Raw genomic sequence first — 21,736 nt, 5'->3', positions numbered from 1 at the left:
TTTTCATGATTTCGTTATATATTTTCTGTGTGTATAGGTGCATATATAATATTTATAAAACTGTAATCATTGTGCATTTTACCACTGCAGGTACCACATCATTAATGTTATTAAATATTTTGTATGCCAGGGACTGGCATACCAAAACAGCCAATATATGGTCCTACTCAAACCATTTTGGAGTTTCTACTATAAAGGCACCTCATGGGTGGATGATAGCAGTTTCATACTTCTAGGACTTTGGGTTTTTAAGAAATCACTTAACTTTTTAAATTTTCTTTCCTATTGTGAGATGAGGGGGTATTTGTATTTGGGATGGGGCATCAGCATTTTTTCTTTGTTCTGAGTGATACTGTATCTTAATTTGATAGATTGCAGTGTATTAAGGTTATTTTGAACTAAACTTCCAAACATACTTAAAAGTGGGGAGAATAATGAGTCCCTGTATACTCATCACCCATGTTTAAAATATTATCAAGATTTGCCACATTTGTCTTAGCTCTTGAAGGTTTTTCTTTTTAACGGACTAAAGGAAATTTCATATTATGTCATTTTTACTTCTACATTTTTTTAAAAGACATCTGGTCTTCATTTTTGGACTTCTTTACACTGAGGAGGATCATGGTTTACGATGTAGAGGCCATTTAGTTTCGTCAATCTACAGAATTTCTTATAATAGGAATCCCTCACACTTAGAATAGAACCTTGCTTTCCAAAGTCTCCTTGAGGTGTTCAGATATTTACTCTCTATCCCCCTGAGAGAGACTTTCTGAGGGAAATTACTTGAAAGAGGTGTTTTCTGTTTTTTCTTTTTTTTTTCTTTTTCCCCCTCAGTCCAATTTGCCTATTGTTTTTTGTTTTTTTTTTAATATATCTTTATCGATTTCAGAGAGAGGAATCGAGAGAGAGAGCTAGAGATAGAAACATCAGTGATGGGCGAGTCATTGATAGGCTGCCTCCTGCATGCCCCTCACTGGGAACTGAGCTTACAACCCGGGCATCTCCTGGATCATAGGTCGATGCTCAGCCACTGAGCCAAGCCTACTGGGTGAAAGAGAGATTTTCAGTAGAAAATCATAGAGTAGGTATATATTTTACCCAAGGAGGGTAACAGCATCCCATTACTGCCCAAAGCAGTGCTTCTGTTCCTCTTATTAAGCCCCTTGGCCTTCATTTCTTCTCTTTGCTTTGCCTTCTCTTCTGGCTTCTGTTTATCTTTATCTTTATTATTATTATTATTATTATTATTTTATTTTATTTTTAAAAAATATATCTTTATTGATTTCAGAGAGAGGAAAGGAGAGGGAGAGAGAGAGATAGAAACATCAATGATGAGAGAGTCATTGATCGGCTGCAGCCCGCAACGCGGGCATGTGCCCTGACTGGGAATCGAACCCCGATCGCCTGGATCCTAGGTCGACACTCAACCACTGAGCCACACCCGGCCGGGTCTATTATTATTATTTTAAATATATCTTTATTGACTTCAGAGAGAGGAAAGGAGAGGGAGAGAGATAGATAGAAACATCAGTGATGGGAGAGTCGTTGATCGGCTGCTTCCTGCATGCCCCTAACTGGGGATCGAGCCTGCAACCCGGGCATGTGCCCTGACTGGGAATCAAACCCTGATCACCGGGATCCTAGGTCGATGCTCAACCGCTGAGCCACGCCCAGCCGGTCTTCTGTTTATCTTTAGTCATTCCCTAGCTGGGCATGTTTTTTGAAAATGTTATTAGTCTGGTAAAGTCATTGATGAGCCAGCATTTACTTTCCACCTACCGTCCTGATACCCATTGGCCAAGGGCCTGGTACCTTCCCAAGACCAGTTATGTCTCTCATCTTCCTTCAGGTCTTCTACCTTCCTGCCCCTATCATTCCTGACCTTCCTTATTTCTCCCATTAACACCTGCACTGAGTTCCATTGTCCAGGACTCTGATAGGTAGTTGGCTATTCTAGGCAGTTTTGTTTTTGTTTTTGTTTTTTAGCAAAGTTGTTAATCTACAATCTTAACTATTCACCTTTAAAACATAGTGTTGATTTCTGGTATAATTTTAATACCAGAAAGTTACTGAAAGTTCTTGGTATCTGGTATCTAAATTTCTCTGATCGGCTAAAGTTTTTAACATATAAATCCAATCAAGTGTTTATACCCTGTAATGCTCTCATTAAAACAGCCATATTTCTTTTTCAGATTAGTGATGATGAACCAGGTTATGACCTAGATTTATTTTGTATACCTAATCATTACGCTGAGGATTTGGAAAAGGTGTTTATTCCTCATGGACTCATTATGGACAGGTTAGTAAGATCTTAAATTGAAGTTTTTGTCTTATATTAATTTCAGGTGTCAGCAACTGTTTTAAGTAGTTGATATTTGACCATAAACTAGACCAGCTCATCAAAGAACAGATGTTTTTTTTGTTTTTTATTTTTTATTTTAAAAGCCTTCTTTATAAAAAAGGCAGGCAGGGCTTACTAATTACCCAGCATAAGTCATGGTATACTGGGAATCTGTAGGGAGTAGAATAAAGTAAACATTGAAAGGAGATTGGAAGAATGAACTTTAGTCACAGTCTTTGATTTCTCAACCCTGAACCAGGGTAATGGGCTGGGACTGAATCACATGAACGCAACATGAAGCTTGAGATTTTCCCCTTAAGTAAATCACAGTGAAAAACTTTATTTGGTATTTAAATACTTGCCTTGTGTATCAGGTTATTTTGGTTTTGATTTTTAAATTATAATATCAGTACACGTGTATTGTGAAATTCTAACTGTAGAGGCTGTAAATAAGAGTAGAGTTCTCTCCTCTCAGCCTGCAGTGCATATTTCCAACCTCCCTGTGGGCTATGCACATATAGTATATGCAAATGTATACATATGTTTTAACACATGGGTGTGTACTATCATAAAGGTCTAAAATTTATTGGACATTTAAAAAAATATATCTATTGATTTCAGAGAGAGGAAAGGAGAGGGAGAGAGAGAGAGGAACATTAATGATGAGAGAGTCATTGATTGGCTGCCTCCTGCATGCCCCCAACCGGGGATCGAGCCCGGAACCTGGGCATGTGCCCTGACCGGGAATCGAATCCCAATCACCTGGATCCTAGGTCGACGCTCAACCACTGAGCCACGCCTGGCCGGGCTATTGGACATTTTTTCATATTAGTATATCCGGAGCTGACCTGTATATTTTAAAGGTTGTATATAGCATTCCATTTTCTGGCTGTGCCATAATTTAACCAGTCCCCTGTTGATGGACATGCAAGATTTCTCCATTGTTTTGCTTTTATAGATCATACTAGAAGGAAACATCCTTTTATACATATTTGGGCACTTGCTCAACTTTATCCACATGGAAATCCTGGGTCAAGTGGAAGGTGTTTATTGGATGTTTTGAAACTGCCAAATTATCCTTCAGAAAGTTATGTTAATTTATATTCCCAGTGATATATGAGAGTACTGTTTTCCTCACATTTTCTTCTAATATTGTATATTGTCAGAGAAATTTCATTTAATCAGAATTTGCCAGTCAGGTGAAAATGGTATCTTATTTTATTTTTTATTTTTTTAAATATACCTTTATTGATTTCAGAGAGAGGAAAGGAAAGGGAGAGAGAGAGAGAGAGAGATCAATGATGAGAGAGTCATTGATCGAGCCTGCAACCTGGGCATGTGCCCTGACCAGGAATCGAACCCTGATCACCTGGATCCTAGGTCGACGCTCAACCGCTGAGCCACGCCCAGCCAGGCGGTATCTTATTTTAAATTGCATTAAAAAAATTATTATAAATGTTATAGTGAACCTGGCCTTTGAAGGTTTTTGAAGTTTTTGTCTTTGCCTTATGAAGCAAGGATATACTTCATGGGGGCAAAGGATGTATTTTGTGGAGGTTAATGCTTAAGGGGTGTTCGTTATAAAGTTTAAGTGTATTTCTATTATAATATAAATTACTTTCTATTAAATTCCTAATTTTATTTCTGTAGGACTGAACGTCTTGCTCGAGACGTGATGAAGGAGATGGGAGGCCATCACATTGTAGCCCTCTGTGTTCTCAAGGGGGGCTATAAATTCTTTGCTGACCTGCTGGATTACATCAAAGCACTGAACAGAAATAGTGATAGATCCATTCCTATGACTGTAGATTTTATCAGACTGAAGAGCTACTGTGTAAGTATATTTACGATATATGCTTATTCAATAAAAAATAAAAATAAGACATGGCAACTCTAGGTTTTCATGTATGCTTTTAAAGTTTTGCAAACTATACTTACATGTTCATTTCACTTGGTTACAGTGAGATTTTTCTAATATATTCACCAGTACATTATATTTAAGTGGATATCGTCTTTTTCAGACTATTCACCTTAGAGGTTATATACTTAAATGGTTTTAAATTTTTTTTTTTTTTTTTTTTGAGTTTTAAAAACCTTTTTAAGAATTGCTGTTGGGACTTGGGTGATACTTTTTTGACTGTATTTACTGGTGGCAGATATCTTCTCTGGAGCTAGATTGGTTTGCAGGGAAGTCGAAAGGCATTTGGAACTAGGTCTGATAAGTAAGGTAGGTCAACAATTATTTCCTAAAAAGCACATACGGAGCGAGCGAGAGCATTGGCACATTGAAGAAACCACTTTTGATTCACAGTTACTACGCCAGTGGTACACGATCTCAAATGCTTCAGAATATTGACACTGGATGAACCAAAATTAGTCAGATCTTTACACATGAATTTCATCATTCACAATTTTTTTGATCATGTGAAAGTTTGATTTTTATTACTTCATACTATTGCTTTGTTTCTGGTTGCATGTTGGCAGTGTAGATCCTGTGAGTTACTGTTTTCCTTAAAAATGGGATTTCTCCAAGCTTCTTCAAAGGTTAGAATAAATGCCCAGTCTTCGCTTTCATGAATCAGTATCGTAGTACATCTTTGTAGAAAATCAGCTTATGTTTACATTTTCATTGAGAATAACACCACTTACCTACATTTAACTTTCAACCTTCATTCTCTCCGTTAATCATCTATTTGACTCAAGTTGTTGACCTTTTTCACATTTTCATCAGTCCAGTGGGTGATTAGATAACCACTTAAGTACTATAGACATTTTCCCTATCCCACTAAAACCCTTAATGCTCACATATCATGACATTACTTTGTATTTATAAGCTCCTTTTAACTTGTCAGCGTCTTCTCTGAATTAAAGACTTGTTTAAATATAAAATTTGGAATTTTGCTCAACAGAAGTTATTTATTTCTTTTGTTAGTTTACACTCAGATTTAATTTTAGGCAGTATAGCTGCCAACAGTATAGCTGCCCAGTTTTTATTTTATTTTATTTTTTGAAAGCTGCCCAGTTTTTAATATATTGTTGCTTAGAGTCAAAACATGTGCTTAAGGTCCATGGTATGATTTCTCTTTGATCTTCTTAAGCACCCCACCCACACACACATAAAAATTAATCTTGCTGCTTTATGACTGATACTTCATTCCTCTGGGAATTTGGGCAGAACGTTCTTTCTTTGAAAAGAAAACTCGTAAAACCAAGTGAGGGGACTTTAATATTTTCTTTTAAAAAGTATTTTATAGCTGTAAGAGCAATTTGAAGCAAAGGAACACTTTGACATTTTAATTTCATTTTCTACTTTTAGTTTTTTCTCTCATTTGTTTTAGATCTTAGGATTATTAAGCTGAACTTCTCAACTGATTAAAAAAAGGAAATTTTAAACATAAGCAAATCAAATTTTAAGGTTAATTTCACTTAGAGGAAAGTAATATCTGTTCTGTTTTATGTGAAATTCTGTGTAGATTTACTGCTAAGCAATAGAAAGTAAGAATACCATCCATATATTTTAATTTTTCAGTTTGTCGTGGAAGAGATTCACACGTCCATCTAAAAAACCCAGGCAACTTAATTTGATAAAGTTGTAAAATGGAAATTTAAAATTGTTTGCAGTATCAGTAACATTGATGCTAGTATAGTTTTACATGCTGATCTTGACCAGCTTGAAATAGTGAATTAAACATTGACTGATCTGTACTAATCCTAAAGAAATGCTCAATGAACTATTTATTAAATATTCCTAGAATATATAAAGAGCCATAACAATGTCAATACACCCCATCTATTTTTCTTCAAAATAAAAGTTGCATTTTTCTGATTAAAAAACATATTTATTATAAAAACATACAACCACAAAAGTTGTAAAGGAATTAAGTCACCCTAAATTCCACTACCATTTTTATTTCTAATATTTTAAGTAATTTTTTCTTTGAATACACACACGTATATTATAATTTACCTACTTTTATCAAAGAAGCTAGGCAGGATTTTCTTTGCTTAGCACCTAGATGGGAAATTGACTGGGGATTCCAAATACCGTATTTCATTAATTATAAGATACCACTCATTTTAAGATTTACCACTATTTTTTGTACTAAGGAAAAAGACACTCAATTATGGTAGTAAGTTCTAATCAATTGTAATATGTTGATTTCTGAGGTATGAAAATGTGAATGTGCATCTTAGAACAATGAAATGTTAGTACAATATATTCAATGCCCTTTACTATCCCTAAAGCTTTGTGATTTTCAGAAAAATTAAACAGTTGATAAGTATGCAAATGTATTTTCTCTATTTTGAGTTCAAATTTTGTAGTATTTTTTTTTACTAAAATAATTTAATAAAAATAATGAAGCCTTAGGAGGAAAATTCGTCAGACTTTTTTGTGGGAATATTTTTGTGTGAGCCTTAAGCAAAGGAAAAATTTGCCTGATTTTTGAGTTATGTGTTATTATCTCCGTGTACATTTGAGACAATGATGTGTGGAGGGATTAAGTGCTATGCCCAAGATTGTGCAGGTCTTTGATTTGAACTGAAGCCTTTAACCCTGTGCAGAACTCAAGTCTTATTTGGGAAAACTTTTAACTGACTTGGATCCTCTAATATGGGCTTTCTATTATTTCTTCCTTCCCTGTTAGTCATAGTTTTGCATGCAAACAAAATTCATTTTGCCAATTACGGAATATCCCCCTCAGTTGCATTCAGGGTTTATAAAGCTATAACTTTCGTCTTGATCTTAGAAGTTGCTTGATTAGTAGCTTGATTAGGCTATCTGTTTACTTTATTGTGTCAAATATGCAAATTACTTTATAGTAGTTTGTAATAAGGTGGCTATTTGAGTGAGCTTGTTAAAGAAAATGCTTTGCCTGGCCGGATGTGGCTCAGTGGTTGAGCATCGCGACCTAGGATCCAGGAGATCATGGTTCTATTCCTGGTCAGGGCACATGTCTGGGTTGTGGGCTCGATCCCCAGTCCGGGGCCTGTAGGAGGCAGCCGATGAATGACTCTCTCTCATCATTGATGTTTCTATCTCTCTCTCTCCCTCTCCCTTCCTCTCTCTAAATCAATAGAGATATATTAAAAAGAAAATGCAGAAAATATTGCTATAGTTCCTTTTATTTTCAAGTATTTGATAGCATCGGTTTCTTTATTAATTTATTTTTAAAATGTATCTTTATTGTTGAAAGTATTACAGATGTCCCCTTTTTTACGATAGTTTCTTAGAGTGCCTCTTAGAAGAGGTCAGTAGCTTTCAGTCTGACAGTTTTCTCTATATTTAGTCAGTTGCTTTGAGGTATGCTTTTTTCTCCAGAACAGTTGACGTTAAATACAAGTATACCTCTTTGAATTTGACATTAGATAATATAAAGCTTACCTTCTATAAATCTATGCCTATTTATATGTATATAAAGCTAGTGAAGTGATTTATATCTTTCTTCTACTTTTTGAATTTAGACCATAGACACGGGTGGAGGAAAGAATTTGTTTAGTTTAAATTGGCAGGAGTGGGTGTATATACAATCCGTGGTATAAGGAAACTAATAGAACCAGGGTCAAAAGTCCACTTTCTAGCCCTTCCCTGTGGATTTTCACTTTGTTGTAGTTCTTGTTGGGCAACTGAGGTTTTGCATAAGCATCTCATTCTTAGAACATAAAGGCAGTGTTCATTTGGTCCTGTGAAACCACAGATTTTGTCAAAAAAAAGTTAAGGAATTAGATTAATTCACTTAGCAAACACGTATTGATCATCTGTTGTATTTAAGGTACTATCTTAGGCCATGTTAAGTAGTTCTATTGAACACGTTTATTTTATCAGATCCTAGTCCCAAATCAGATATTGAATGAAAAGCATAAAGATAGGATGCAATAATTTCTGAAGGTTTGAAAATGGTGTACTTGAAAATACCCGGTAGTACTAACTCTTCAAACTTTTCTAGTGTTATGTATGCTAAATGGTATCTTTGATATGATTAGAGCAGTACTAACCAATAGAACTTTCTGTGATGATAGAAATAGTCTATATCCGTGCTGTCTAATACAGAGCTACTAGCCACATGTGGCTGTTGAGCACTTGAAATATATCTTGTACGACAGAGGAACTGAATTTTTAATTTTATTTAACTTTAAATAATTGCCACATGTGCTTAGTGGCTACTGTATTGAATAGTGCAGGATTAGATGATCTATAAGCGCCCTGCTACATCAGCATATTTTTAAACTTCTAATAGCTTTTTATTTTATTTTTTTATTATTTTAAAAAAATATATCTTTATTGATTTCAGAAAGAGGAAACGAGAGGGGGAGAGAGAGATAGAAACATCAATGATGAGAGAGTCATTGATCGAGCCCGCAACCTGGGCATGTACCCTGACCGGGAATTGAACCCCAGGTGCCTGGATCCTAGGTTGACGCTCAACCGCTGAGCCACGCCCGGCCGGGCTCTAATAGCTTTTTAAAGAAATGTGTTATTTTGAAAGAACTCATAAAATGCAGGTAAATAAATTAACTTATTATCTGGGCATATATCCTTCCAGACTCACTGTTTTTTGCATATCATTTTAGAAAATTGGGTATCTGCCATTTTTCATTTGAGGTTCAGTATATCTCTAAAAGCATATGATTCTAATATTCTCACTTTTGTTGATGTTCGATCAGGGTATAGGAAAACAGTTAAAGGATGGGGGATGGTTGAGATTATATGAAGAGAAAACATAATTGAGTGTGGTGGACTTGAGGCCCAGCTGGATGTAGAGGGAATGACTTTCCCCCAATAACTTTATTCTAGGGTCCTGAAAAAATGATGTGAAGTTCACTGGAAAAAGCAAGCTCTGCATAGTGCTAAGCCACTAAATGCTAAGCCCAGACTTTCTCCCTTACTAATAATCCTAGTCTTGCCCTCTTGGGACCCCAGCCTTGGTGATTGGTCTCTCTGCATCTTCTCCTTATGGTCTCAACCTATTTGTTCCATCAATTCTTTTGCCAGCCTATTCATTATGTGTTTTTACACAGCTTTCTTTCTTTTCCTATACCAAGCTGCAGCTCTTGTTACTACTTAGAGGTTTACAGAATTTCTAGTGATAGACAAATAGAAATAAACACAGTTCCTTTGTATTTCCTTTCTCATTTTTTCACCTGGACTCAAGAAAGGTAGACAAAGTGGAAACACAGGTGCTAAGGGTATGTATTTGTAGACCCAAATTGCTTCTCTGAGAATTTTATGTAGTTGACAGTGACACTCTGAGTTTAGGACAGATTGGGCTCTCTGGCTGCAAGGAATGAGGAGGTGGAATGATAGAGAAGAAGGAAAAGCAACATGTGGCAGGGGAGGGGGTCTCTCCCATCCACTGTTCCAGTCCCATTATCTCAAGATGAGGCACATAAGGATTACTCAGTAATGTAATGAAGCAGGGATACAGTGGGAAACTTGTTCCAGACAGGAAGGGAGGGAGAGAGGTAAATTCTCCTGGTGAGACAATTCATCCATGGATGTTATTTATATGTAATTTGGACACCTATTACTTGTATTCTAGCACATTGGACTGAAACATTTTTCTTAAATGAATCTTTATTAGCCTCTGTTTAAAAGATGGCTGTGTTTCCATGAAAAAAGCCTCAGAAGAGACTTGATTTAAGCTAAAAACCTTAGGGCAAACAGGAATATGGAGATTTGGGTGCTAGTGGAGCAGCAGTGTCTTGAATACTTAGAATTCCCTTGTCCCTTACCCTGTCACTAGAGCCTTTAAATCATAGGGATTTTTTTTATGCCTCCATGATTTTTAGTTCTCAGATCTTTACTCCTTTTCTCTGTAAAAGGATCAATTGAAGTTGGACTGTAATACCAAATTTCTACAGAAGATGTCACTGTTTAACTTGATTTACAGTGTAAATCATTTAGCATGAGTCACTCATTGAACCATTCAAGTTTTGTACAATATTTTGCTATTAATCAGTTCTCTGTATTTGAAACGCTGGGTTTTAAATTATTTAGCATAAAGGATGTGTATAACTTTCTTAAGATGAGAAGTAATATGCAAGATTTTTTTATATCAGAAGTCATACATCTTCTGTTTAGTTTGCAACACTGAACAGTATTGGCCTGTTGGTGTTTTTCTAGAATAACACGCCATTAAAAAATGGACATGTAGATAGAAGCATATGACAAAAATAGAAGTAAATAAACGTAAAAAGTCTTCTTATCCCCATTTTCACTATTTATATATAATTGCTGTTATAAACTTTTAAAAAATGCTGTACAAAAAATGGTTTCATAGGCAACACATTGCTCTACTACTTGGTGTTTTAAATGATCATCGTTCCATGTCAGATTGGATAGATTATCAGATTCTTTTCAGTAGGTGCATGGTATTACTTTGTGTGGATGGACTTAATTTTAATAGTTCCCTATTAATAGACATGTTGGGTTTCTCCAGTATTTTTTTTTGGTAAACAGTTGATACAGTGAATATCCTTGTATGTACCTTGCATACTGTGAGTGTTTTTGTAGCTAGCATCGATTCCTGGAAGTGGGATTGCTGGAGCAAAATGGCATGCATGTTTACAATTTTAATAGGTATTGCCATATTGTTTTCAAAAGAATTTGTACCCATATAAATTGGTACTCTCACCAACAAGAGTACTTTTTTTTCTTTCACTTTTGCCAACATATATCATCAGGGTTAAGTTTGCCAGTGTGAATGGGTGAACAGTAGAACACATTGTTTTAGTATTTGTGTCTCAGATATCATTTTATATGTTATGGCCTTCTTTTCTGTGAATGGCCTATTTGTGTTGTCTATTTTCCTTTTGAGTTCTTATTCTTGGAATATTTGTTACAGATCTTTTGTTTCAGTTTGGGTTCATGTCATGCCTAGAGTTTTACCCTTTCGAAGAATGTGAAAATTTTCTTCCATTCTGCTTATGGCTTTATTTTTTACATTTAGATTTTAATCCATCTGGAATTAATTTTTGTGTATGCTGTGAGGTAGGGATCATACTTTACTTTTTTCCCAAGTGGATAACTAGTTGATCAGACACCATTTATTGAATAATTAATCTTCTATTTACTGACTTGAAATACCATCTTTATCATATACTAAATCCTCATATATTTCTGGATCTGTTTCTGGGCTCTGTTTTGTTCCTTGGTTGCTTTGTCTATTACTGTGCCGGTACAGCACCATTGTAATTGCTGTAGCTTTGATATGGTTTGCTCTCTGGTAGAGCAAGTCCAAGCTCTTTTGTTCACCTGCTCTTTCACCTTAGGTTTCTGTCTTGAATCCAGCGCAGCCAAATTATGATCATTATCACCACCCACTATAGTGGGTATGCAGAATTCTCCTTTGAAACTCTGTAAGAGTTTCTACCGGATTCTGTGATATCAGAAAACTGGGAGCCTAAGAGGTATGCCTTAAAAGACTGCTGATCGGACTTCATTTCCCAGACTTGGCTGAAGATGAACTGGACCTGGGCTAGACTTTTCAGAGAAATATCTTTGGGGTTGAGTATGATATAGACCAGACCCTTTAGCTTGCTTGACTCATGGGAATGTTCCAGGGCCAGAACCAGACACCTGCCATGCTAATAACTTTCCTCATGGTTCAGAAATTACTGTGATTGAAGATGGGTCATTGCTCTAATACTGCCCACTTGAAAGTGGGTGCACCATATTTTTAGGATCCTTGAAGCATCAAGTCAGTAATGGTCAATTAGAACTTTTTAATTTTTACTAATCTCTAATTGAAAGTTATCTAGTCACTCATTTCTAGAAACATAATTCTTATAATGTGTTCATTTAGAATATCATAATGCTGTGACATTAGATAGCTAACTTCTTAAATCTTCTAGTTTCCACTTGATAATATGAAATATATATATGTGTGTATGCATATTATTTACATCTTTTTTTTACTAGAATGACCAATCAACTGGGGACATCAAAGTAATTGGTGGAGATGATCTCTCAACTTTAACTGGAAAGGTATGTATCTTCAAGGAGAAGAAAAGAGCCCTTTATACAAAGAGTCAGTTAGTAACACTGCACTGTCAATCAGTCACTAGGAGGCAGTTTACCTAGTTATTTATGCACATAGGTGTCTTTCTTTAGGTCATATATTATATACCAAAGAGGCAGCACTTATGGACTTTTAAATTTAAAAGTCCATATTATATTGCCAAGTACTGCAATCTGCCTCTGTGGGGATCTAATTTGGGATCCTTAAAATATATATAAGGGAGAAAGACAGTTTTTAAAAAAAATAGATTCACAAATAATTTCTTTTTATCTATTTATTTAAAATTGATTTGAGAGAGAGGGAAAAGGGGTAGAGAGAGAGAAAAAAAAAAAGAGAAAGAAACATTGATTTGTTGTTCCACTTATCTATGCATTCATTGGGTGATTCTTATATGTGTCCTGACTGGGGATCAAACCCTCGACCTTGGAATATCGGGATGACGCTCTAACCAACTGAGCTATTGAGCCAGGGCACACATAGTTTCTTAAAAGATAGAGGAGCAGTATCATATAGTGGCTGAAAGTGAATTCTGGAGCTGGACAGCTTTGGTTTAAAGCCTGGCTCAGTACTTCCTAACATGTGATGTTGGACAGTTTATTTAACCTCTCTATCTTCCATATGTAAGGTGGGGATGGCAATCACCTCATAGAAATAAGAAGATTAAGGGAAATAATGTAGAGTTCTTACAACAGTTTTTGGAGTTAGAATACTCAGTAAATGCAAATATACTATTATTTTGAGAAATCTCAAAAAGAGTTTTGTTTTTTTAAAACATCAAAATTCTTGCAGTATAGAAAATTGGCTGAACTATTAGAGATAATAAGATGTTTGAATATTTTTCTTTTGATACATGAAATGATTATTGAGTAACCAATAATAGATAATCGAATACTACTTTTTTTTAAGCTGCCATTTATTTTTTACTTATAAACTCTGTGCCAAATATAAAAGTTTCACAGCAATTCCATGAGGTGGGTATTATTATCCCCATTTCACAGATCAGGAAAGTAAGACTCAGCAAGGTTGAAGGACTTATTCAGAGTCACGCTGCCAGTAAAGTGGTAGAGCTTGTTTTTGAGTCTAGGCCTGTCAGACTCCAAAGCACTTTTCTTCCTCTGGCGTTTTACGCTTTAATGTTCACAGAGTATTTGACTGAGTATCTATAAGGAAACTTTAACCTACAGCACTTGTGTCAAATTCTGTGGTCCCATATCAGAGTTGTGCTAAACTAATGTCCTCTTCAACATCTTTGGAAAACTTTTAAAGGAGAAATTATAATCTGTTGATCCTTTCCCCTCCCTGTCTGTCCTCTGCACCACTGCCAGACTGTCCTCCCTCCCTGTCAGCATTCTTTTCCATATTTTGAAGTCATTTGAAGCCCTTACTTCTGCAGTCAGTTCTTAGTGCTGGAAGGGACCTAGCCTTCACCTTCTGTGATTTTATTTGATTTTGCTGTTCCCACTTAATGGCTCTGTCCCACTATGTAGCTCTGTGATCTTAAAAGATTTGTTTCTAAAATAACTTTCTTTTCATGATAGTCACAGTAAAACACATTTATTGAGGAAAAAAATCAAGACATAAATTGAAATTATTTCTTGGTTGGTTAGATTATGGGTTATTTAGACAGTCTATTTTAGTTTATCTTTTTGGGACACTATGTGTGTGCAGATATGTATGTTTATTAATATTCCTCCCCCTTTTGCAGTTAGTGAATTAGAATGTGTGAAAACACCTCTTCAAATATCTATCTACTACTTGACTATTTTTGTGACTTTAGGCAAGTCATTGATCTCTGAGCTTCATTTTTTTTTCATTTAATAAGTAAGGATGTAGCTATTTGACATAAAATAAGCTCTGAATAATGGTAGCAATTCTCATTCTTTTATTTTTTAAGACAGTATTGATGTCTCTGGCCTTTATTTGTATAAAATGTCTCATCCCCGTAAAAGTCTATGATTATGACTTAATCAAGGTTATGTAGCTACTTAGTATTAGAGCCAAAACTAGAATCCAGTTTCTCTGTCTCCTAATTCAGTGATGTTTTCAAACTGTAACTTCATCCTATGGTGCTCATCGCTGCAGCAATGAGCCACAGGTACTGATAGGAAAATGATATCCTTCAGATGTCTAGCTAGGGTAGGGTAAATCTTGAGAAAGAACCACATAGTAGGTGGTGAAACAATTATTGGTCTGTTAATTATTAGATTCAATTTTACTAAAGATTTAAATTGAAGTATCTTTTGAAAGATAAATTTGTCGTGATATGAAGAGAGGAGTAAATTATATATGAACTGTGGTAGTAATATTATATATATTGTAAAGTATATGCAAAATAATAGGTTATACAAAGTGAGGTTTTAAAAACGTTCTAATATTTCTTTCTGGCAACCCAGTGGATCTTGTGTGCCCTACTTTGGTAACCACTGACTTAGAAGAATATATAGAACATGAAAATTCTTATGCTACACATATGTGCCAGAGAAATGAGAACTAAAATAAACAATACAGTATGGATCTTATGACAATGATTATAACCAGTATTGTGAAATGCTACTTTATTCCTATAACCAACATAAGAACAAATAGGACTCTTCTCTACCTTGGAGGTAGTTTCATGGTATTTTCTCTAAAGGATTCTTCCAGCTATAAAATTCTGAGAGTTAGAAATTGGGGTGAAGTTTTATGGTGGGAGGAAGCAAAGATTGGTATCTTTTTATAGTTTAGTCTAAGAATGTGAACACATCCAGAAAATGCAGAACAATTTCAGTCTAATGAGTAAATGGGTTTTGAATTGGATTCCATATGGTAAGTTAAATGCATGATTTTGCAGTTATTTTCTAAATTATAGTTCTTGAATTTTAGAGTCAAAGACACATACTCATTCAAGTCCCTTATTTTACACATAGGAAACTGAGGCTCAGAGAAATTTTATGACTTGCCCAAGATTAGATCTCTGTTTAAGTAATAAAAACTTTTTAAAAATGAACATATGGGTCGAATTTTATTTTTAAAAATTCCATTGCAGTGAAAATTTCATATTAAAGAGTTCCAAATCCCAACAGATGGAATTTGTTATGATGTGATTTGAGTTATAATTAGAAACACTGTCTGATTCATTGTACTGATTTTCATTTCTCTTTTTCTTCTAGAATGTCTTGATTGTTGAAGTAAGTTCTACATACTTTTAATATAGTGTTTATGATTTTCTAACTTAGTATGCACTGTCCTAAAGGTAAGCTAGGGAAAGAAATTCCTTTTCATCAATTTTAATGGTGGACTTGTGTTATGAGAGAATGAGATTGTTTTTTTGTCAAAAATACTTTGTAATTTATTTGTACTGGGTAATGGAAAGTTTTGGTATATTTCTTACCCCTCCTTTTGGCTTGAATTTTTTTTCTTTCTTTTAAAGTTAATGTATATTAGCCCTGGCCCTTGTGACTCAGTTGCTTGAGCATCGTCCCATGCACCTAAAGGTAGCCAGTTTGGTTCCTGATCGGGGCACATCTCAGGTTTCAGGCTCAATCCCCAGTAGGGGACTGCAGGAAGCAGATAATCGATGTTTCTTTGTCCCTCTCCCTTGATCTCTCTCTCTAAAAAAAATAAAGTTAAATGTATATTACTCACATGCATGTTTTTAATGCTATTGCATATATGTATCCATATACAAATACACACACACACACACACATATATTGATTTTTAGAGAGAGATCAAGGGAGAGGGAGAGGAGAAACATTGATGTGAGAAGGAAACACCGATCTGCTGCCTCCTGGCATGCGCCCTACCGTGGATTTAGTCGGAAACCCAGGCATGTGCCCTGACTGGGAATTGAACTGGCAACCTTTCGGTGCATGGGACAGCGCCCAACCAACTGAGCCACACTGGCCAGGGCTACAAAAAATATTTTGATTTAAAAATTTATATAGTGCCACACTATACATATTATCTCTTACAACTTGTTATTTTCACTCAAAATTGTTTTTGAGGTTATTCATGTTGACACATACAGAGTCACTTGGCCATAAAATGCCACATAGCATTGCAGTGTATGAATCAACCAATTTATGCCCTGCAAATAGCTTGTAGGGCTAAAAAGATTGCTTACAGTTTTTCCTACTGCAACAGGGCTGCTGAGAGCGTCCTTTTCACGTCCCAACTCACATTTGTGTAAGTTCCTTCTAGATACAGACACTTAAAGTAGAATGGGTTGTAGAATTTGTACATTTTCAATGATACTGTTATTGCCAAATTACTTATAAAAGTGGTGTATGCTTTATATTCCCACCAATGGAATGAATTTTCATTCTTTTATGTAAAATGGTTTAAGGCTTAAGAGCAACAGTAAACCTGAATTAATTTTTGTTGTTGTTTTTAAGGCTTTTAGAAACTTTAGCTTATAGATTAAAAATAAACAAATGATACTCTTTTCAGAGGTTTTGTGTACATGAATATCCCTGGGAATGAGTTGCTTTCTTAGAATGTAGATTAATTAATTCCACTTGAGATTGATTCATTTTTTCTGAAGTAGCACTGCCTAATAAATTACCACAAATTTAGCAGCTTTAAGCAACACACATTTATTATCTCAGTTTCCTTGAGTTAGGAGTCTGAGTAGAGGCTGGCTAGGTCCTCTGTTTCGGGGTCTCATCATGCTGAATCAAGGCTGGGGCTCCTATCTCACCTGTGGCTTATGGGCCTTTTCCAAGTTCATTCAGGTTGTTGGCAGAATTTAGTTCCTGTGGTTGCAAGACTGAGGGCCACATTTTCTTGCTGGCTGCCGAGTAGGAGTTGCTCTCAGCTCCTAAAGGCCATCATGTTGTATCACATGGTCCTCTCACATGACAATTGACTTCTTCAAAACCAGCAGGAGAATCTCTCTCCAGTCTGTTACAATTATCTTGCACAGTATAACCTAATCACAGGAGTGACCGACCGTCCCATTATTTCACAGTTCCCTCTTCACACTCAGTAGGAGGGAATTATTCCTGGTGTCTATACCTGTGGACAGGAGTGTCTTGGAGGTCATCAGAATTCTTTCTGCTACAGCCCAGAAATCTGCATTTTTCACTAGTCTCCAGCCCTGATGTTTCTGATGATTCACAGACCTCACTTTGTGAAGCCCTGCTTTCTACCATTTGTAGAGAGTATTTTCATTGAAGAGCATTAAGGTTATGGTTTAAGAAATATTTTCCCAATTAGAGATGGGTTTGTTTTCTGTAATGTCCTACTTTTGACTAACTAAGATTAACTTTCACATAAAGACAGTTTATATAGTAAAACCTTATTAATTTGGATACTTTTACGATGGTATAAAGCAGAGTTTTGGAAAGTGTGGTCTCTTAACCACCTGCATCTGAGAGTTAGGGGAGAGAGCATCCCAAACTTGAATTTATGAAAAAAATCTAAAATACCTTTTATAATGGAAGACAGCATCATAATTCTCTAATAAAACATGCATTTACATATTTGCATATATATTTATTTAAATTAGTTGTTATTAACCTCTTGGTGCCTACAAAATCCAGTCCTGAGGACTGGCATTCCTACTGCTTGCTCAGAGCCAGATGATTTACAGATTCTAGAATATCTAGTGTATGAATTGTAGCAAGAATTACTGCACTGAAAAAAATTGGCATTATTCCAGTTAAACATGAGATTTAGATATTTTGTGTTTATATAATGAATTTAAAGTTAAGATGGTTTTATTTACCATTTAAATGTCTTTTTTTAAGGATATAATTGACACTGGCAAAACAATGCAAACCTTGCTTTCCTTGGTCAAGCAGCATAATCCGAAGATGGTCAAGGTTGCAAGGTAAATATATATAACATTTTATCATAGGGTGTTTTCATGTAAAAGAGGATTAAGGAATTGCTCTTGTGTAAGGGTGAATATTCTCATTGGTCATTTTATCTTCAAAAAGCAATGTAATCTCAAACTCAGTATCCTTTGTAAATAATCGTGTATTTCTCTGATGACTAATGATCTTGAGCTCCCTTTCATCTGCTTGTTGACTATTTGTATATCTTCTCTGGAGTAGTTATCCATTTAAAGTATGGAGATTGCTTGAAAAATGAGTTACAATCATGCCTTACAGATGGAGCTTTATTGAACATTCAGATCTATAGGGATGTAAAGTGCCAAGTTCTGCTGAACTCTTAGTACACTGGCACTGAGTTTGCTGATATCTTTTCTGGTGTTCCTGAGTTGAGTGCAGTTAAAGGGATGGGTTTTGCTGTGAGTGGTTTGTTTTTTTCTTTCAAAATGGAAATTGAGTCCAGGCATATCCTCTGTTTAATTACTGGAAGAGAATCATGAAGAACTTGATTAGATGATCCTTTGGAGGCTAAGGCTTAGGTTAGTGATTCTCATTCAGCTGCACATTGGAATTACCTGAGAGTTAAAAAAAATACACAACCTCTGTCTGTGTCCCATGCCCAGGGATTCTGATGTCATTGGTCAGGGGTGCAGCCTGGGTAGTTGAGGATTTTTTTTCTTTCTCTTTTTTAAGTTTTCAGGTGATTCTCATGTGCAGCTAAGGTTGAGAATCACTTTAGGTCCTTTCTAGCTCTTTAAATATATTTATCTAGGAAGGTATGAAATCATAAGTTTTATTGGGACTGCCTTTAACACACAAGCAAGGCTTTCAAAGCACCATCTACAGCTTTTTTTAATGGCTAAAAAATTTCAGCAGGCAGCACTTGAGTTACGAAATTCGCTTTTGTTCGAGTTGACTCATCCTACCTGCAGTTTTTGCTCTCAAAAGTAAATACTAGCTCCTTTAGCATGCTAGTTACTTTTTAACCTAAAGTTCCTCTTTGTAAGCAAACTATTCAAAGTCTGGAAAGGTGATGCTTATGTCTCCTACACCCTTTGTGGTTTAGGGATTGTATTTCCAGGGATTTTGAACTGAGCTCTTATCTTTGCTCATTGCCACTCCCCACCCATTTATCTTCCTGATTAGCTGTCCTTCGATGGGTGCGTGGGTAGGTGGGGTGCAGTTCTCAGAACAGTCCATCATGTTCCAGGTGGAGATCAGTCAAGGGCCTCATCTGTAGTGTGAACTCATTGCTATCCCTGCCCAGTGATCCCTGTGATTTATTTAGCTCTCTGTTTCATGGTCTTTCTTTGACCATGGTACACTGAATTCTGATGAAACCATGTTTCAGAACATCGATGTTCTCTTTTGTAATGCCCTGTAGTGTCTATACATGTCACATGTCACATTTTTTAAATTAACAGCTTACTGGTAAAAAGGACCCCTCGAAGCGTTGGATATAGACCAGACTGTAAGTGAATTACTTTTTGTTAATCATTTAACAATCTTTAACCCAAACAAGTTTTATAAATGAAATGGTTTATTTAGAGTTAGAGAATATTTGTAGAGAAGGCTCATTTGATTTGAAAGTGATGTTTTCTGGCCCTGGCCAGGTAGCTCAGTTGGTTGGAGCATTGTCCGGATGCTCCAAGGTTGCAGGTTTAGTCTCCAGTCAGGGCACATACAGAGGTCAGCCAATGAATGCATAATAACTGGAATAATGGCTAGATGTTTCTCTCTTTCTTTTTCTTCCTCTTCATCTCTTTTTCTTTCAAATCAATAAATAAAATTTTAAAATATTTTTAAAAAGAAAGTGATATTTTCTGTATCTAAATGATGAATTATGATTCCTTTTAGTTGTTGGATTTGAAATTCCAGACAAGTTTGTTGTAGGATATGCCCTTGACTATAATGAATACTTCAGGGATTTGAACGTAAGTAAAACTTCTTTTTCTCACTCTCAGTTTTCAGAACCCATATAAATTTACGAAAGAGAATTGTTTTCTCTTCCCAGCACCTCATAATTTGAACAGACTGATGGTTCCCATTAGTCACATAAAGCTGTAGTCAAGTAAAGACGTCCTTAGAGCTGGAACTTGGCCAGACGAGGGTGACATTTCTTGCTGACTGAAATAGTTGAACAGCTTTAATATACAGTAACTGTCCCATTATTATTTCAGATGATAGATGTGGTCCTAAGTAAGAAATAAATGAACTATTTGAGGTCTTTTAATTCACTCTTCTTCGAATATCTGCCTCCTACTCTGGAGGCAGGAGTCCTGAGATTGCATTTATGAGCATAGGTGAGGAAGATTAGGAAGACTACACAAACCTCTGTTTGTTTAGTAAAGAGTCCGGCAGCATAATACTATTAGTATAAGATATGCAAATTGCTGTTCATGCCTTTCAATTTTGAATACACTTTTCTAATGTGAATTTCTGGATTTTTATTTTTTAGCATGTTTGTGTTATTAGTGAAACTGGAAAAGCAAAATACAAAGCCTAAGATGAGAGTTCAAGTTGAGTTTGGAAACATCTGGAGTCCTATTGAAATCACCAGTGAGATTATCAAATGTTCTAGTTCTGTGGCCAGCTGCTTAGTAGAGCTTATTGCATGTATCTTCTAAGAATCTTATCTGTTTTGTATTTTAAAAATGTCAGTTGCTGCATTCCTGAACTCTTTATTTGCACTATAAGCCTAGAGACTATCAGTTCCCGTTGGGTGGATTGTTATTTGACTTGTGAATGAGAAAATCTCTTAAACCACACCACTATCGAATGAAAATATTGAAATTGTATCTGTAAGAAACATTTAAAGAGAAGATATATTAGTTTTTAATTGGTATTTTAAGTTTTATATATTCAGGAAAGTACAGAAGGGATGGAATATTGTTAATTATAACGATGTATGTTTAGAAAAGTAAAAAGCAGTCAGGTTTTGTATCAATGACAGCATATAAGAGATATTGTTATATCAGATAAACCATATGTCCTAGAATTGTACAAGTAGTGTTTCAGTATTACTAACTGTATTTTCCCTCTTGTTCAGATTATTTTTGGTGAATCTTTGTCAACAGTTTCTTTTAGATACAAATCAATAAATTCCAGACTAACATTACCACTTTTTGAATTCATCAATGTAAAAATCCTTAAAATAAAGGCTGTCTCTTTAAAAGAAACTATGCATACCTATCATTTCTCTACAAATTAACCTAGTGTAGTTTTCTTTTGGTTATCTTTTCCTTGTCTGTTAAGTTTTAGTAGCTAGTTTAATTGTAATCTTTACCAAGCATGGTGAATAATGATTATCTGGTAGAATGGATAGGTGGAACTAGCAGAATTCTTACCTGCTTCATTAAATTTCAGACAAATGGTATACCTTATTACATTTTACTATGCTAAAATAACACGACTTTCTCTTGGAATTCTGTTGGAAGTTGTTTAGATTGGAGTCTTATCTGCGTCACAACAATTTGTTTCCAGACATGTACTATTACCTTCTTTGTGTAGATAATACTTGATTCACTGAAGAACAACAACAACACCTTTTGTTTTCT

At 35.4% G+C, this 21,736-nt stretch overlaps 1 protein-coding gene across 1 annotated transcript in view; it reads left to right on the top strand.

The window, feature by feature from the left end:
* HPRT1 (hypoxanthine phosphoribosyltransferase 1) overlaps positions 1–21,358 on the top strand; it is a 31,149-nt gene extending 9,791 nt beyond the window's left edge. The window contains exons 2-9 of the mRNA XM_087813489.1: positions 2,193–2,299; positions 3,992–4,175; positions 12,261–12,326; positions 15,510–15,527; positions 18,093–18,175; positions 19,604–19,650; positions 20,037–20,113; positions 20,638–21,358. Coding sequence (XP_087669615.1) covers positions 2,193–2,299; positions 3,992–4,175; positions 12,261–12,326; positions 15,510–15,527; positions 18,093–18,175; positions 19,604–19,650; positions 20,037–20,113; positions 20,638–20,685 — 630 coding nt within the window. The 3' untranslated portion in view covers positions 20,686–21,358. The remainder of the gene's footprint in view (positions 1–2,192; positions 2,300–3,991; positions 4,176–12,260; positions 12,327–15,509; positions 15,528–18,092; positions 18,176–19,603; positions 19,651–20,036; positions 20,114–20,637) is intronic.
* The last annotated feature ends 378 nt before the right edge of the window (positions 21,359–21,736 follow it).

The sequence above is a fragment of the Miniopterus natalensis genome, chromosome X, assembly GCF_054644295.1.
Source record: "Miniopterus natalensis isolate mMinNat1 chromosome X, mMinNat1.hap1, whole genome shotgun sequence".
In the NCBI taxonomy this organism is placed as follows: domain Eukaryota; kingdom Metazoa; phylum Chordata; class Mammalia; order Chiroptera; family Miniopteridae; genus Miniopterus; species Miniopterus natalensis.
This window is presented reverse-complemented; position numbering and strand designations above follow the sequence as displayed.